The sequence below is a fragment of the Setaria italica genome, chromosome IX (genome assembly GCF_000263155.2).
Source record: "Setaria italica strain Yugu1 chromosome IX, Setaria_italica_v2.0, whole genome shotgun sequence".
NCBI classification, from domain to species: Eukaryota; Viridiplantae; Streptophyta; class Magnoliopsida; order Poales; family Poaceae; genus Setaria; species Setaria italica.
The window spans coordinates 16,670,620-16,688,693 of record NC_028458.1 but is presented as its reverse complement, the minus strand read 5'-3'; the positions used below and the strand labels follow the sequence as shown (position 1 = coordinate 16,688,693).

Below are 18,074 nucleotides of genomic sequence, written 5' to 3'. Positions count from 1 at the left end.
GCGTGTAAAAAGAGTCACTCCTTTGGTTCCAAATTATCGGTCACTATGAAATATATCTTGATAGTATATTTATTGGTATTGTAGATATTAACATATTCTTATACAAATGTGATCAAAATTAGATGAGTTTGACTTAAAACAAAGCTAGAGTTACCACTAATTTGTAAATTGTAACTAAGGAAGTAATAATCAAAATTTGACAAAATGTAGAATAAAGTAATATCAAACTTGTTCTGACTTATCTTTATCTTAACCCTGCTTTCACTAAAATGGTATAAATAAGTATTATGTAACATTCTTTTCCCTCTTAATAACTTAAGAAATATGTTACAATAGTCTTATTCAGTAACATATTAAAGTTATCCTTGACAACATAGAACAACAAGCAAAAACATTTAAATGCTAACAACACACAACAACACATGAAAAAGCCAATACAACTATGTACTAGCCGCTTTTGATTTAGTCGTGATACAAAGATGTAAAAATGATCGTCACCAATATCATACATATTCACAAAGCAATATTATACATATCCTCGAAACTTAATAACACAACTTAATAGCCTCAAATAAATACATATATCAAGTGTCATGGGACTCGGTTTCTCAATATACTTATAACCATCTCTTGATTCATTTTGACACCGGCATTTGGCGGGGGTTTGCTTGCAAATTGAAATAAGCAACACCTTGGATGCCATTGACCCCGTTTGGAACCGTGGTCGCAGCGTGGTGCGACGGGAGAACGCGGAGAATCCCGCCAAACGGGTCGCGGCAACTTTGCGGCGTTGCCCCACGAGAGACTCTCTCCCACCGCAGCTTGTCTGGCATCAAAACGCATTATTCCTCCTGCGGTACGAGAAATCAGCCCTGCGTTTCCACTGCTACTCTTCCTCTTCCTTCCATCAACCTCTTCCTCACGCTAGGGTTCCGCACCACCCCTCTCATGCCGTCGTCCTCTCCGAGGCCAAACGGCTCCCCCACCGTAGATCCAGGCGTGCAACGTTCGTGGTGGGCGGCGGCGCGGCACGGCGGGTCAAGTGGGGGGCGGCGGCGCGGCACGGCCTACATGAAGTAGGCGTGCCACTGCAGGTGGGCGGGCGGTGTGGTGCAGAGCAAAGGAGGCCGGCGGCCGGCCAGAGCAGCAACAGAGCAAAGGAAGTGGGCGGCCGACTAGAGCAAATTAAAGCAGAGCAATAGAGCATAACAAGCAGCAGAGCAGAGACAGCAGCGGCTACGTGGGAAGGAAGATGCAGCAAATACAATTTGCTTGTGAGGTTATTTGATGCAATTGCCTCTGTTTTGTATGGGTGATTAATTGCTGTAGTCTATTTTAGGATGAACTAACGGGTAGTATTTGAAGTGGTGTAAAACACTACTACTGATTGTTTTGGCTAGTTCAATGACTTGGAATGTATTACTAATATTTTATCAAAATTTGTATTTTACAAATTTCAAAAATATTGTCAAAATCATCTTCTGCTCATACTCATGAATCAAATGAGTTATCATCACCCACATGAGCATACGGGTCATTTTACACCCAGAACAGATAATCATCTATAAATAATTAGGGTTGCCAAACTTATAGCTTATCTCACCAGCAGATTTTAAATTCTCAAATAAATTTAGATTCTCACACAATCGATTCTCAGGTAAGCCCAAACAAACGGGACTATTAGCCATTAGGCAGTAGCCGGTTAGCCCAAACCGAAAGTGCTATCTTAAAGTGCCATCCGAAAGACAATTCTATTTTGCCCTCCGCTGTTATATCGACGCCCACCATTACCACGCCACCGTCTTCCCGTCTCCCCCCATCTTCACCTCCTCTCGCTCGGCTGCTTCTTGCCTAGGGTTTCGCCTGCTCCCGCCCTCGCCTCCGGCCGCCACCTCAGATCCCACCGCCGCTGGCACCCGATCCTCCTCCGTCGCTTACCGCCGATCCCGCCGAGCTCCGATTCGCGCCCTCCCTCCCCGCCGGAACAGCGTCCGGACGCGCGGGGGCAGATCTGGGTTTTGGTGGTCCGCTTGGTGCATGAGAAGGCCGCTAGGGTTTGGGAGTAATGGAGGTGGAGCCTGCGAGGAGGGACGCGGCGGCGCTGGACCCGGAGCTGCTGCAGCTCCCGGAGCTTGCGCCGGGCGCGCTCCGTGAGAATTCCATCATAGCTGATGCGCTCTACTCGCAGTGGCTCGTGCTACCCGAGACGGCCAAGCTGGTATCCCTTCTACGCGCCCTATTGCCTTCCTCGCTCGCTGTTTTGGGTTTGATGCTTGATTGGCTTGGTTTGTGCTTAAATTTCGCGTGGACTACGTGATCTTGGGCTCAGACTCATTAGAAATGTCGTTCGTGATGCTTTGGTTGGCATCCTTGGTGCTGCGGCGCGTACTGGTTAGATTAGTACTTCGAATCGTATTTATGAGCTTGTGTCTTCGATTCAAGTATGATGATGGAGTTTGGTAGATCAAAGTGTATGGTCTGTTTATTGGCTCGGTTTGTCTTTGTTCCTAGATAATTCTGTACGTCTATGGTCTTGTTCTTCAACTCACCAAGGTGAATTGCAGTCTAGCTGAGCAGCATGGATATAGCATTTGTCTGTGCCTAATGTACATATCCGTGAGTCTTCATCTGGTAGTCTCTGTGCCAACAGGTTGGCTTTGGTTGTTGTAAACTTAGCACTCTGCAGATGTTGGATCTGTATTATAGTGAGCGTGGGAGGTGCCCTTTCTTAGTATCATATTTTATCTGAATTAGTTATTTTGTCAGTTTGATGACAACTGTAGAAGCCTGCCTCATATGCATAACATGCCCGATAGTTCTATGATTCCATTGGAGTCCAAGTCTCAAACCTTTAGTTTGCTGGATGCATATCTGTTTTATCCATTTTTTTCCTAATAAGGAGCTTTTAATGCCACATTGAATTATTTGGGCAACCCATGGCTAGGATTCTGGTAGTGATCTTTAGCCTTAGTGAATTATTTTATTGTTTTTCTACACTACTGTTACTTTTTGAATTTGATCATAACTTGATGCCGATAGCATGTACCATGTTTGTAGGAGATATGTGGCATATACAGTGACCTTAGTGTTGCTGAAGCTGTGTTTCATGTCACAACACTGATATTGGAACTAGCATGGTGCACTCAAAGCTGGTTCTAGTCTGTCTCCTTATGTTATTTTCATTGCTGTATTAGTTGATGGGTTTGAACGAGTGTCTGGTTGACGGTTTATGGTTGATACTGGTGAGTGTAAGATTTATGAGCAAATTATATGTGTTATGCAAATGTGTACGCTCTTGATGCCATACCTGAGGTGCTACAAGCTCAGGATGGCAGCTATGCCTGTCTTCAGTTTGAGTAAGGTTGTGCTGTCCATCAGTTTTGCAAGGGACTTATGGTGGGTCCTCCGATGCATGGATTTGAATTTTTCATGGACTTGGAGTTTTGGACTTGAGGGTTTCTCTTTGCAATAGCATTATGGTAGGGGCATACAGAAAATTTCAAGTTTGGTGTGCTGTATTTTGACTTTTCAACAGTGATGCTGGTTTTGATTCTTAGCTCATTTCTGGTCTGTGTCAGTACCTTTCAGTGAATAACTGCATTTATTTATATTTGATGCTGAGTGTAATGGTTTTCTAGTTGATAGTTTACACTGTCGCTTCGATTGTCCTCAAGTCCTCCTTAGTAGCTTAGTTTATGAATGCCTGTGTACCTTATTATTGTTTCATTTCATAGTAGTGTCTATTGGCACCGTGCTGGTAGACCATACATCAAGCACTGGTGCTACCACTACAGTAATTTCTTTATGCAATAGCATTTCCTGTTATGGAAGCTGTAAATATAGATATATTGCAAGTTATAACAATTTCTGTGGCCTAGCATGTTCTTTGTCCTTCAATAATTCTGTTTACCCATAAGATCTTTTCCATGAGGAACCAATGATGGCCAATTGCGGATTGAAGTGGATGGGGGTTTAAGCTTGAATGGATTTAATAAATGTACCCTACCTAGGGGTGAAAATGAAAAGCCTTATGGCGTTGTCTACAGCTTTAGACTTTATGTGGATAGTGTTACATCTTTGTTCGATGATGCTATAATGTTCTGTTTTCATTGTGAGCACTGCCAATGTTAGTGCTGTACTTGCACATCTATTGCATTTTCTTATGTGATTGTCAAGATATCTTCTCCAGCAACCGCTTGATCTTCTGTAAACTTATATTATTGTATATTTTTGAGTTTTTCTTTATTTTTATGTGAATGATCCATTGTTTCTTATCCGTTCCATGTACCACTAGGTAAAGTCTTTGATTGAGGATGCAAAAGCTGGTGCTACGCTTAATGTTGCTGGAACCTCTGCTAGCACAAATGCTGCTTCAAGTAGTTCTCTACCATCAATGTTTCCTGCTGGTAGTGCTCCTCCACTTTCTCCTAGGAGCACTTCTGGTTCTCCCCGTGTTATGAGACGAGGATCTGGTGCTGGACCATCGTCCTTGGGTTCTCCATTAAAATTAGTTAGTGAACCAGTGAGAGAAGTTATACCTCAGGTACTTTGCACTTGCCTTGAAGTAATTGAAGTTTTTGTTTCTACATTCATTGTTTAAAGCGTCAAATTTTGTTGGATCAATATGTTTTGTAGTTTTACTTCAAGCACGGGCGTCCTCCTCCGAAAGACTTGAAGGAGCAGTGCTTATCTAGAATAGATCACCTGTTTTTTGGTGGGGAGGGGCTTCAGATTCAAGGTGAATATGGTATCACAGCTTGGTTTTTGGCATTGAAATGAATTCTGAAGCTCATATGCCTTATTTGTCCACACCAGAATTCAGATCGGTCACAAAGGACATATGCAAACTCCCTTCATTCTTCTCCAGTGTTCTTTTCAAGAAAATTGATGTTGCGTGCACTGGAACCGTCTCAAGGTATGATGTTCGACATCTGAACACAAGGTCTTTAGTGATGCCCGTCTAAAGATCCAGTTGGGGAATTGTAGTTTCTTTCAGATGTCAGGACAGTGTCCCTTTATGTTATTTCAGTTCTTTCTTCTTTGGCGTCTTGGTTCCTTTTCCCTGTCCTTGAAGCTTGTAAACATGCTGACTTCTACTTGATTACAATCATGTATGTTGGTGCCTTTTACCTCTTCTGTCACTTCAGGACATATATTATTCTTAGCTTATGCTATAACTCTTCATTGTTCTTCAGCATTTTAGTTGGACATTTCATTTTTAAGATAACAATGTTGCTATCTTGCGATGAAACCAACATTTAACATTTTTTGGTCAGTTAAGTCTTTTGTAGATGCAAGTGCTTTAAGTTGAAGTCTTCTATCCTGTTTGGCTAGTACCTGGACTGCTGAGCATGAGACTTCAAGGTTCTGTGATAGGTCACATTAATGACTTTGGAACCTGGCTGCCTTTTGGTTGAAGGATGCATCCATATGCATATTTGGCAGCAAAGGAATTATATAGGCTAGGTTACAAGGTCTAGCAAAGTTGCCAACACAAAACATTGAGAAATGCAAAGAAAGTGAGAACAGTAGATCAGGCGGACTAAGAAATTAGAATCTGCTAAAGTGGTTTTGCTATCCTGATTTTGCTGGGAACCACTGATGCTAGTTTTTCTTGAGTTCGTCCATACCTGTAGTGGTAGATCATACCTTAGGCACTGATTTGGAAGCTTTTGGCTTGGAGGCTTCTTGATTCAGCATTCACGCTGTAAAAGAAGTGTTGTAGCTTCTAGCTTGCCTTTCCTCTACTAGTGTGTCAGATCTTGTAACATGCACCATTGCTCTGATAGTAAGATTTGACATCACTCAGCTTCTGCATTGTTTCATAGTTTTTTAATTACTAGCAGGGAATGTGATGTCATGTTTAGTAATGTTCTCTTTACCATGCTAGAACATGTGATTAGGGATGCAAATGGTTCAATTAACCCACGAGTTCATTTGATCTATAGATTCAAGCAAAAAGGGGGGGAAAAGGAGAAATAGCTATTAGGAGGATGCAGAGTTTAATAGGAAAGGGTGGGGTTTGAGTTGATTTTCATCAAACTTACATGTCTACACGCGATGGTTTCTATTAGTGATTCTATGTAAATGGCTTCCTGTTTTATCCCTCATACTGGTTATTCTGCTTAACATTGGTAATTGCATTTCAGATTTAAATTTGGTAATCTGACTCCATTTCTGAACGCAGGGATGCATTTGTTGAATACTGGATCAATGATAATAAGATTACAATGGATATGGCTAGCCAAATATTTGAAATATTAAGAAAGCCAGGTTACAACTATCTCACTCAGGTCAGCATTGTTTTCCTCCGACTGTTCTCAGTGTTAACACAGGAATAGATGACTCTAGCTGAAGAGATTTAGTTCTGTATGACTTCTTTTATACTGATGGGAAAAATTATGTTCTCTAATATGTGCAGGATGACTTCAAGCCTGTCCTAAAAGAACTCCTGGCAACTCACCCTGGCTTAGAGTTCTTACAAGGGACCCCAGAGTTTCAGGAGAGATATGGTAATTCCTTCTATCCGAGGGAGCTGCAGAATTAATTATTTACTCCAATTTATACTCCTTCCATTTGGAATTAGAGGGTGCCATTTTTTTTTTGCTCAGACAAATAGCATGTCATGATTTACTGTATTTGCCCTTGCCTAGTGTTAAGTGGGCATGCCCTGATAGCCTTTGTTGACTCCTGGTTTCTATCGTAGTTAATGCAGCTTGCATGGAAGTGTGCATGGCTGGGCACCAATTGTGGCTTGAGTTAGAACTGCATGCCTGCTTACTCATGACTGCCTGGGAATAGCAACATGTTAATGGGTCACACATGCATGGACTTAACTAGGGTATTCCTGTACATTTCTGCACCAGGGAAAGCATGCACCCTCTATTCCTGTACGGCTAAACATTTTTTTCGAGAACACGCAGGAGAGCTACGTATCTTTGTATTAAGAAGAAAAGAGTTTTACAACGCGGGCCTGCTGGCACTCGCTTTCCTGAACAGCTAAACAAAAAACGTGTCCTGGTAAAAGAAAACGGAGGGTCATAGACGTGCTGCTTTCCATTGCTTTTTTTTTTCTGTTCCTTGATAAATGCACATGTGAAAATTAGTAACAGGCAAGCCCTGTACCTGATGGTATAATGGCATCCTTGCATAGTTGCATTGTTAGGTGTTCAAAACTGATCGGCCTTTTGTTATGCTTAATAAATATGATTTTGTGGCTGCGCATATGTTTTTGCAACAAGCTTGTTATGTCATGAAAACATTGACGCTTCTTCTCCTTTTTTGAATAAACAGCATTGGCACTTCTCGTCAACACTAATAATATGATGCCTTTTTAATTCAATAAGTTCAGCCTGATAACCTTCTTGCCATAGAGATTATGGGCAATGATAGCACTCCTGATTTAAATTCTTTCCCTTAACGATTGGAAAATGCTGGTAGGAAAAAAAGTGTTGGTTGCTTGAAGTCTGGAGTATTACCAATCGTTACTAAAAACAACTTGATACCCATTATGATAACATAAGATTTTCTGAATATTTTGAACTGTTGCTAATGTTTGCTGTATCATGTTCATTTATAACCATTTCTTGATGTTTTCTTCAGCGGAGACTGTAATATACAGAATCTTTTACTCCATCAATAGATCTGGAAATGGCCATCTGACTCTGAGAGAGCTCAAACGTGGAAATTTAATTGCCGCCCTTCAGCAATTAGATGAGGAAGAAGATATCAACAAAGTGTTGAGGTAATTAATCTATGAGTCGTTAACAAATTGCTAGTGTCCATTTGTATGTGTACGCCCATGAGTTCTGAGAAGAGCAGAGGTTTTCGTTGCACTCACGATCCAGTTTCTTCCATGCATTTTTGTACCTTACATGTACTTCTATTAGTTATTGTGTGGATTACAATTGTTGATGCTCTTCACATAGTACAATAATATTCTTGCATGACGTTTCCCAATGGTGATAATGTTGGGTTATGTTTTTACGCAGATACTTCTCATATGAGCACTTCTATGTGATCTACTGCAAATTTTGGGAGCTGGATACAGATCATGATTTCTTGATTGATAAGGAAAACCTTATCAGATATGGAAATCATTCATTGACCTATAGAATAGTTGATAGAATTTTTACACAGGTTAGTCCATCCTGTTGTTGCATTCAGAATTTAGCCATTGTTTACCAAAGTGTTATGCTTTGTGTACTTATATTTGGCTATTTTACTGCTACTTAGATCCCAAGGAAATTCACAAGCATGACAGAAGGAAAGATGGGTTATGAAGACTTTGTTTACTTTATATTATCAGAGGAAGACAAATCATCTGAGCCTAGCCTTGAATACTGGTAACTGTGTTCTGAATAGACTTGTATGTGCATTTTGGGAATTGTTCCTATTGCCTTAGTTGTGATATAAGGTCATTTCAACTTAAGTCTTAATGTGTGGTGGAGGTGCGTGCACCCTGTTTACCAAAGCCAGGACACCAAACATATTTCATATTTTCATGTCAAGGGCCTATTAAAACTTCATAATTGATGTTGATCTGATGGACCCCTGCTTTTTTTCATAATCTTGACAAATGTAGTAAAGGCAACAATGGAAGTTATTGTATCTTTTAACTTCTGGACGAGGGCATTATATGTTCATACCGCATAGACTTTTAAGTTGCAACCTTTGTATCTTTGCTGTAGTGTAGTGTATTACTCAGATTTTAGTTGTATGTTTATTGAAATATGTGAAACAATTTTTACAGGTTTAAGTGCATTGATCTTGATGGTAATGGTATTTTAACTTCCAATGAAATGCAATTTTTCTATGAGGAGCAATTGCACCGTATGGAGTGCATGGCACAGGAGCCTGTGCTTTTTGAGGACATATTATGCCAGATGATTGACATGATTGGACCAGAGGTAGATTCTCACACATAATCATAAAGCATTTTAACGGGATTTGATAAAGCTTTCCCTTTGTACAGAATGAGAGCTATTTTACACTACGGGACTTAAAACGGTGTAAACTCTCAGGAAATATATTCAATATTCTTTTCAATCTGAACAAGTTCATGGCATTTGAAACTCGTGATCCGTTCCTCATTCGCCAGGTGATTATAACCCTTCATAAAGTTTTAGATTCACTGCTCAAATATCAACTTAAATAATTGGATACTGATTAATTGCAGGAACGTGAAAACCCAACTCTAACCGAGTGGGATCGGTTCGCCCATAGAGAGTATATTAGGTTGTCCATGGAAGAAGATGGTGAAGATGCTTCAAATGGAAGTGGGGATGTGTGGGATGAATCACTTGAAGCTCCATTCTGAATTGCGTAAGTGTTTCTACTTGATATTGTTTGATCAATTCAGTAACACAACATGATAGTTTGATAAGATAGCTATATGAATTGTGGAAGAGACCATGAATTTTTAAAAAAAGTAGGATACACCCTTGTCTCATGCATACAAGATGTGGGCAAGATTTCTAGGCTCTGCTCGCTTGAGCTATTGCTGCGGCTGCAGCTGCATCCTACCTATACAAAAGTACTGTAGCATTGAACTAAAAGTGGCAGCAACAGCCGCAGCAGTAGCTGAAACGAACACGCTGAATGGAGGGAATGTTATCTTATTTTTCTCTACGATTAAACCTTGCTTGACCTGTTCATTTCCTCCACGTGGCATGAAAGTACGCTTTAGACATCACATACTATCAACTTTAAGATCACGACTGACAAAAGAAATTTGGCAGTTTAAAACCAGAACTGACACCCAATGACTGGCTGACACCTTGGTTTCTGGTGTTTCGTTTTTTTCAAACTATGATAGCAAAGTTGAACCTCTCTGCTGATACTTGCGGTCATGGTCGTACTAGCTTTTATAATTTCAATTTTCCGATTAACAGGTCTTGCTGCTGGAATTTGGTTGAACATGGGTGAATTTGGTTGAACAGCAGAAGAATTGTAAAGTTGGTGGCTACCCTGTGGATGCCATTGGAGGCTCACAGCAGATTCAGTAACACCAAAAACTACTTACAGGTTTTACTGTGCAGGTCTGATTCAATATTTGTCAGTTGTCCTGTTGTGCAAACATTTTTGCTTGGCTGGAAAAGTGGGGAGGGAGGTTGATAGGCGCGTCCTGCAGTGTCAAGGCAACAACCTCAACAGTCGCAAATGATACTAAAAGGAAGGACCCTTCCTGGTCGACTAGTTCCATTTGTGTTCTGATTGGTCCTTAAGGGGGGGTGTATGTTAATTCAATTGCTGTGCGCAAATTTTGGAGCTGAACTGTTAATGTTTGGCTGCCATTTTCTTTATTAATCTTTGGAAGCGCGAGCTAGCAATTCCATCAGTGACTTCGATCGTGGTATGTAGCTTTCAGGTTCTGCTTTCTCATCAGCATGTTGTTTTGTAGTTCTTGGTTTATTGCCGTTCGAACATTTTGGGAGAAAGCTCAGAGACCTCAGGGCTTGGATACTGTTGTCATTTGTAACATTACCGAGAAGCCGTGGATTTGGGTGCATAGTATTTTTTTAACGAAAAGGTAGATAACATTGGCAATCCAATTTTTTAAGGTGTAAATTTGGAGAATGTTCGAGATTGCAGTACTGTCTGTCAGGTTGGTTCGTTTTCTTGGCAATTATTTGCCGTTTGCATTTCGAGCTACCTTGCTGTGTTGGAACTTTATACCAATGTGCATGTGTACTATTTGCTGTCACTTTCTTTTATAGAAAAGATGTTTTCTTGCAATATTTCCTTATCTTTTTGTCGGCCATTTTTTGTCATTGTCATGATTAAGAGCATATCCAGCAGCTCGTCTGTCTATACCCTATTACAGTACTACAGACTTATAGCATGTACGGTGCTGCTACCAAAACAGTTCGTCCCTAAATAAATGGGCTGCTTCTTCCAGTCTCATCCTAAAACGTCGTCAGCCCTCAACCCTCCATTGCCTTGCTGCCCCTAGATTGGAGCACTGAGCGCGGTAGCTCCTTTGCCCGTGCAGATCCGCAAGATCGGTTGCTTGCCTTGTCTATGATGATGCCGCTTGAGCTCGGCTCTCCTGATGGTGAGGTACCTAAAAATCTCACTTCCAAAGCCTTAAATAGAGTTTAAACCCGAGCCTTCTACCCTGGTAGTCGAACTGTTGGGCTAAATGGTGGTTTGATGAGGTTGGTTCGACCACATGTATAGGAGGCTTGACATCTTCACACCTCTTGGGCCCACGTGTGAGCCGAAGTCATAAACTCGACTTCACCGGGTGAAACATTCTTTTATTTCTTCCTCTCCAAGCCAAAGAACAAGTCATGCAACATGAACCTTAGAGTTTCTCCACGTTCCCTCATCTGCTAGCTCAAGGAATCATGATCAGAACCAAGGAGCTCCATCAATATTATCTTCACATCTTCATCTTCATCAGGCACCATGGATGGAGTATGCACAAGGATACCCCGCTACACCAACTTGTGCCCTTGCTTATATTGTGCTTGATCTTACTTGATGAGCCACTGTCGCTCACAATTTACTCATCATCATTCTCAACCTAGAAAGAACAGCAAACCCTAGTACTCTCACCCCCACTTTCCATCACAAGGACAATAGGAGTAGTATCTCTTTGTAGCACCATGAAATTAGATAACCAAACTACCTTAGAATCAAGCCTTGCTCCAAACAAGACACGTGAAGACACAAGGCCGAATTGATAATGACTCTATCAGGGACACGTGAAGACGCGAAGGAAATCCTACTGAAAAGGATCAACGGCTGAGTCGGTGAATCACCAATCCATTGCACCAGGTCAATCGGTGCATGAAGATCAGCAATAGGACCAAGGCAAGTGCAACTATACGTACACACCAAACCATCCGGTGATATGCATTTGTGATGCATTGGATCAGTCGCGTGCCCGTGGCGATGAAGCTCAGTGTCTATGGAAGCGAAGCGTGCGACACCAACTCGGTGTCAATAGTGAGGACGTTCAATGGACGTTCGCCGGATCAAAGAATGTTTAGTGGCAGAGAGGAAGAACGGCTCTGAAAGTCACTGGACAATTCGGTGATGTCGAAGGATGGGCAGTGTCAATGGGGCCCAATATTCAGTGGCTCAATGTCCAGCGCACGAAATGATCGTCGATTCATCCGGTGATTCACATCGGTGTAGCACCGGACCATCTAGTATTTTTAGTGTTTGTGGCCATTGGAGCAATTGATAGTTTTTGGACTTGAGGTCTATAAATACCCTCTTAACCTAGCTATTTGAGGTGTGTTAGAGCTCGGAGATTAAGGTGATTAGTAGAAGACGTATCTCTTGATTAGTGTTAGTTTAGACTACTTAATGGTGGCTTTAGGGGTTAGGTTAGAGTTAGGTGAGTTTTGCACACCTCTTTATTATTGTCTTATCTGTGCTTGCGCACATCAAGTATTGTAAATCTGGGACTTGTAAGTTTTGCGAGATCCTCTAACCGCATTTCTGGAGTGACCACTAGTGGTTGTGAGAGGAAGGAGATGTCCTTAACAATTTGTGGAAGCTCTACTTGGTGAAGACGGTGGAGAGCATTCAGGAGAGTCAAGATGGAGACCCAATAGGGAAGACTCATCATCGATCCCCGGAGCTACTTGACTGGGAGCTTGACCCTTGCATAGGGCACTCCCTTGTGAGGGGCTTCAACGAGGATTAGGGAAAAGAGAGCTTTTCGACACCTCGGTAAAAAGTCATCGTGCTGAGAGTTTACATTTTCTATCTTATTTAGCTTCCCTATTATTTATTGCACTTTGAACATTCCGAATTTATCTTTCCTAAAATTGACATGGGTAAGACTTGAAACCTAGGGTTGCAACGGATAGAAAATCTTAGTGCACATCTAGAAAGATTTTAAAATAGAATTTTATATGCCTTATTTTTTTAGAACACCTAACTCGCCTCTTCTTGGAGTGTCACGGTACTTTCAAGGGTATTTTGCGGGGAAAGAAGACAAATGACACCACTATAATATATTTTTTACACTAATGATGACCCCTATAATCGAGTCAATTAATAGGTAGATAATAATTACTAAATTATATTTAACGATGGTACTATATACCACTGAGTAGTATAATGTATAGTAAAAAACTCAAGGAACTCCAATTTTAGAAGATAAGTGCATACCAAAAGAAGCAATTTACTCCTTTCATTCGTTGTAAGTCAAACTTGTGTCTATCTTTAACGGTTATAGAAAAATGTATCAAATAAATACACTGTGAAAACATATTTCATAGTCTATCTAGTATAACATTTATGTATTTTTCTATAAATTTGGTTAAAAGTAAAAGTTTGATTTAGAACAAAACTAAAATGACTGATAATTTTTATGTCAAGAAGTGAAATTAGAAGAGACGACGTTTGTGGCAGTGATATTCCGGATCCCAAGTCTCCATGGACAATTCTCTTATCCCCATCCCACATGTCTGGAGAAGATGCATTAGTAGCACAACAGGCGGTGTCATCGTCAGCTTTTGATCTGTCCATTTGGAGTGGTCCGTTGAATGAGCTGCTAAGACAATTCATGGTGAACACATAATCCATTTGGAGTAATCCATTTTGATCTTAAGGAGTTAAGGTTCAGTTGAGGCGGCTACATGAACAAAGACAATTGCTCCAGGAGCACAACACGTGAACACATAATCAATCATCAGCCGATAACCATGCTTATTGAGGTAATGTGCGCGAAGCATGGCACAGAACCACGGTCTCTGAACAATGCTGCTCTCTGCTGCTTTGTGATGTGAGGCTTAAAGATGAAATGCATAGCACGACCCCACTGTGTCCATTCTATGCCAAGCATCATGGTGTGGTACTGGCAAACAGTCCTCTTCCGCAAACAAGTGTGACCTGAAGACAGCAGCACGGTAATGTGACGCTGGGTAAAGACAGTTAAGGGATATTACACTTGCAACTTTTCTTCAAAGAGAAACAGTACGGTAACAGAAGCCTATACATCATTAACCATGTATTTAGAAACAGAACTGTTATGCGAGGAGATGTGAAAGCTACCAGGAGAGTTGCTTAAGCGTACCCTTTTTCGCTAAATTTCAGAAATGCAGCTTGTTCTTTCTGAAACGTGATCCTAGCTAATTCTACTTTAAGAGAGAGAAAAAAACTGGCATCCTTACTACTTTGAGACCTGAGAGACTAAGAATTTGATGTTTCACATAGACAATCACATGTAACTCAAAATACAGCGACAAATGGAGCCATCTATGGAAAGAATACAGTGCTGCACCCAAAATGCAATAGACTTACACAATGTATGGTAAATTGGCAACAGCTTAGATTAATAAAATATAATAACTGAACGCTACTAACACTGAACACAAATACACAATATGGTTGAGAAATAAATATAGTTGCAAAGAATGATACCTCCACCTCACATGTTCTAATAGTGAATACAAAATAAGTCATGTGCTAATGATGCCAACGAAAGGAAGACATGCTATGGCACAGAACAGTGATTGGCGTGTGCATATATTTGACACGAGTGTCTGAGCCAAACCATTGATTGCACATGAGGTTCTAGAAAATGTTTATAAAGGAATACTAAAAAATCTATACGAGACTGGAAAGGCAGGAACCAAGTTATAAGTACCATTCCATCCATACCCACTAAATCTGCAATATAAGCAACGACGAAAATAAACAACAGGAGATAGGTACCTCATCGAAGCCATCATGCACACTGCAAAACATCCAGAAATTATCTGCTGTAGCTGACTTGAATTTTCTACCACTTTCATAACTATTGAGTGACTTGAGGATCTTACAATCCAGCAACTAGCTACTTAAAACAAATTGAGAATCTTCTTTAAGGACCTTGCACTCTACTAACTCCTGGTGTAGCATTTGGGCCTCTTTAACTCGACCTGATTTGGCAACTCTTGTCACTATAGATAAGTAAAATGCACTCCTGTGGTTAATATTTTTTGATACCATTACTCTTAGTATTTCAGCAGCAGCTTCAGCTTTACACTCTCTGCACAATGCTTGGATCATCATGGAAAATGTAGTTGCTTTAACCTCAAAACCAAGAGCAAGCATCTGATTCAAAAACTCCAGTGCTTCCTTGGCCATGTTCTTCTTACAGAATCCCATAACAAGTGAACCATAAGTGACATCATCAGGACTGATCCCATCACCAATCATTTCATCAAACAGAGTCATAGCATTAATAACCTCACCCTTCTTCGCTAAAGCATCTATGAGGGTGTTGTATGTGATACGAACCACCTGGCATCCATTTTCTCTGATAGAATGAAAAATCCCGAGAGCTTCTTCAACCATCCCCCTTTTAGAGATGGCATTCAGAAGTGTGTTGTATGTCACTATATCAGGAAAGCATTTCTCACTCACCATCATCTCTAAAACATCAATTGCCTGATCCAGATGTCCATACTTACAGAAGTAGTTGATAAATATATTGTAGGCAGTAACATCAGGCTCATGATTTGCCTGCTTCATGTGTGAAAGCAAATCACCTACTTCAGACCACAATTTCTTGTCACAAAGGGAATGAAGCAAGATGCAATAGGTTGCACTATTTGGCTCGATGCCTTCAGCTGCAAGACGAGTTAAGATCATCTTTGCATCCTTCAAACAGCCTGCTTTGCATGATGCGTTGATGAGAGCATTGTAGGTGACAACATCTGGTTGGCATCCCTCCAAACCAAGTTCATCTAATACTTTAAGAGCCCGCATGGGACCGCATTGTTTGCAAACAAGATCAACAAGCAAGGTGCTCGTCATCTCATATGGTGGCCAACCTATTCTTAGCTGTTCTTTCCAAAAGGAGACTGCCCTGTCATACATATGCTGGCTGCACATGCACCTAATCAAAGTGTTAAAAGTGATGCCACTTGGAGAGCAACCGGTAAACCTCATATCCTCCAATACTTTCATCGCAGAACTCAGCTGCCCTTCGCAGCAAAGTCGCGCAATCAACATGTTGCAGGTGATCGTGTCGGGAACACCACCTGAAAGCACCATGACCTCAAGAACATGCCTAGCTTTGTTTGCCTTACCAGTTCTCACAAGCCCACGGATTAGTCTAATACAGCACTTTGAATCTGGAACTAGGCCATGTAACACCATCTCATCGATCACACGGCAAGCTTGAATGAGCTTTCCATTGTTGCAGTACCTGCGGAGGCTGTCGGCATAGCACTCAGCTTTATACTTTGAAAAATATACCCCATTTGCCACCTTGTCCGAGTTATGATTCAAGGGCCTTCTTGGTTTTTGTTGCTCTTTCTGCTTTCTCAGATTAGCTTCCAGAGATGGTACAGCCTTCTTGAACTCTGCAGTTGTTCTGCCATTTCCATGGTCTGCACCTGCATCGACAAAATCATCCTGCATCTTCGGTCTGGTCGTACCACCACTAGATTAGCTTCATTCTTCTGCTCAGTCCTAGTGGGATAATCCAAAGAGACGGCATGCCCCCTAATCCGCAAAGACCGTGTAGACGCGTTTATGATTACTGGAGAAGAAACATATGACCACATACCGCATCCGCAGTAGATTATATCACCAATTTCCTTATGGAACAACCATGGCAAGATCTAGTTCTACGGAATTTAAACAACGCATTCCACTCTTCAGATATCTTGCGTGGAACTACAGGAACTCCCCAAGTACCGCCCTCAAGTTCCTCCCTGCGCACATTAGAAAGGGCGACATCAGCGCAAAAACAAGGAAAACACGCACTAAGCTCAATCGAGCAGAAAATAAACCCAACTAATTTCGCTCGGGCAAGCGTGTTAGAGCTCTTGCTTAGCGATTTCTTAACAGAGGGCCACTAACTAGGGTTTGCACGAACTAATGTGGGGAAGAGAAGGTAAAAGACAGCCTCCGCAGATGCTTACGAGCTGTAGCGGATTGCACCGGGATTACCTGCGGCGCTGGCGCACAAGGCCCGGAATGGAGCCGCGAGCGGAGGCCACCCCGAAGATCCGCGCTTCTACGGGCGAGACGGACTCCCGAGTAGGAGAGATGGCGGCGCGGGCGGCGGAAGACGGCGAGGCGAGGTAGACCCTTGCGGCCGGGAAGCAAGCGAACGAAGCGACAAGCGAGGCTTTTGTCTGGGAACTGCGGGCTCTGCGGGGACGCCGGGGAGCGACAGAGTAGCGGCGGAGAGGCGGTTGGCGGCCTGGCTGGTGGGCCCGGGGCGCAGTGCGTCGCCCACCAAGTGGAAGCGGCGTGTAATATCGGGGAGGCCGGGAGGCGGTGGGCCGGCCTGCGAGCGCCAGGCCATGGCATGTGCGCGCTCGGGCCGGGGTGGTTACGTATTCGGCCCGTGAGCGAGCGTTGGACAAAGGAGAGAGAGGAGAGAGGGGCGGGCCGCGGCTCGTCGTGTTGTTGTGGTCGTCGGCCCGGGCGAGTGAAGGGGGCCCACTTGGGGGTGCGGGGAGCATGGGACCCATGGCCCGACAGATTGCCACCGCGCTTGGTCTTTCCCGGCTTTTGAGCCGCACCCTGCAGCTCCAGCTTTGGGGCGCTGGTCCTTTGCCTTTTTTTCCCCTTGAAACATGAAAGTTTTGGCTTCACCTTTTTCCGCTTTCTTTTCTGGTAGCTTTGCTTGCTCTTGGGACGACTCTTTCTTGGAGAAGATATGTGAACTGCCATTTGTCAGGTTTGGAGAGGGAATATAATAAAACCATAATTCTTGGAGTGCCCTTTCCTACTCATGGGATCGAGCGTTCAACTCGTTCCTAACTCAAGCAAAAACTTGCATTGCCTCGGAGTCGATCACAGATGATTGATTGGACGGTTTTTTCTTAAAGATTAAAACAGCTAGAAGTATCTATCTTTTATGCACTATTTTGCTATTCATAAAGAAGCTACATCAAAATCCAAGAAGATTACTTAAAGAGGCAATTCCTTACAAGCCACTAAAAAATTCTCACTTCCATATGTACCATTAAAAAAAAATTCAGTGTCTAAGCTACATCTAAATCGAAGAAGGTTACTCATGGAGGCAATTCCCTACAAGCCACTAAAAACATTCTCAATTCCATATGTACCATTAAAAAAATTCTAGTGCCTCTCGTACCATT

General features: G+C 42.1%; 2 protein-coding genes across 2 annotated transcripts; one reads left to right on the top strand and one right to left on the bottom strand.

Moving 5' to 3' along the window:
- Positions 1-1,759: 1,759 nt before the first annotated feature.
- On the top strand, positions 1,760-10,707 carry LOC101763779 (probable serine/threonine protein phosphatase 2A regulatory subunit B''delta). Its single transcript, XM_004982816.4, has 13 exons — positions 1,760-2,218; positions 4,295-4,543; positions 4,636-4,738; positions 4,816-4,915; positions 6,188-6,293; positions 6,422-6,512; positions 7,603-7,744; positions 7,992-8,139; positions 8,236-8,345; positions 8,753-8,909; positions 8,975-9,100; positions 9,179-9,324; positions 9,894-10,707. Exons 1-12 carry the CDS (start codon positions 2,066-2,068, stop codon positions 9,317-9,319), a joined length of 1,626 nt encoding a protein of 541 aa, XP_004982873.1. The 5' UTR covers positions 1,760-2,065; the 3' UTR covers positions 9,320-9,324; positions 9,894-10,707.
- A 2,459-nt stretch (positions 10,708-13,166) lies between these two features.
- LOC101761108 (pentatricopeptide repeat-containing protein At1g08610) lies at positions 13,167-17,122 on the bottom strand. Its single transcript, XM_014804585.2, has 3 exons — positions 16,912-17,122; positions 14,683-16,673; positions 13,167-13,857 (listed from the first exon to the last, which is right to left on the bottom strand). The coding sequence occupies exon 2, from the start codon at positions 16,375-16,377 to the stop codon at positions 14,800-14,802; it is 1,578 nt and encodes a 525-aa protein (XP_014660071.1). The 5' UTR covers positions 16,378-16,673; positions 16,912-17,122; the 3' UTR covers positions 13,167-13,857; positions 14,683-14,799.
- Positions 17,123-18,074: the final 952 nt, after the last annotated feature.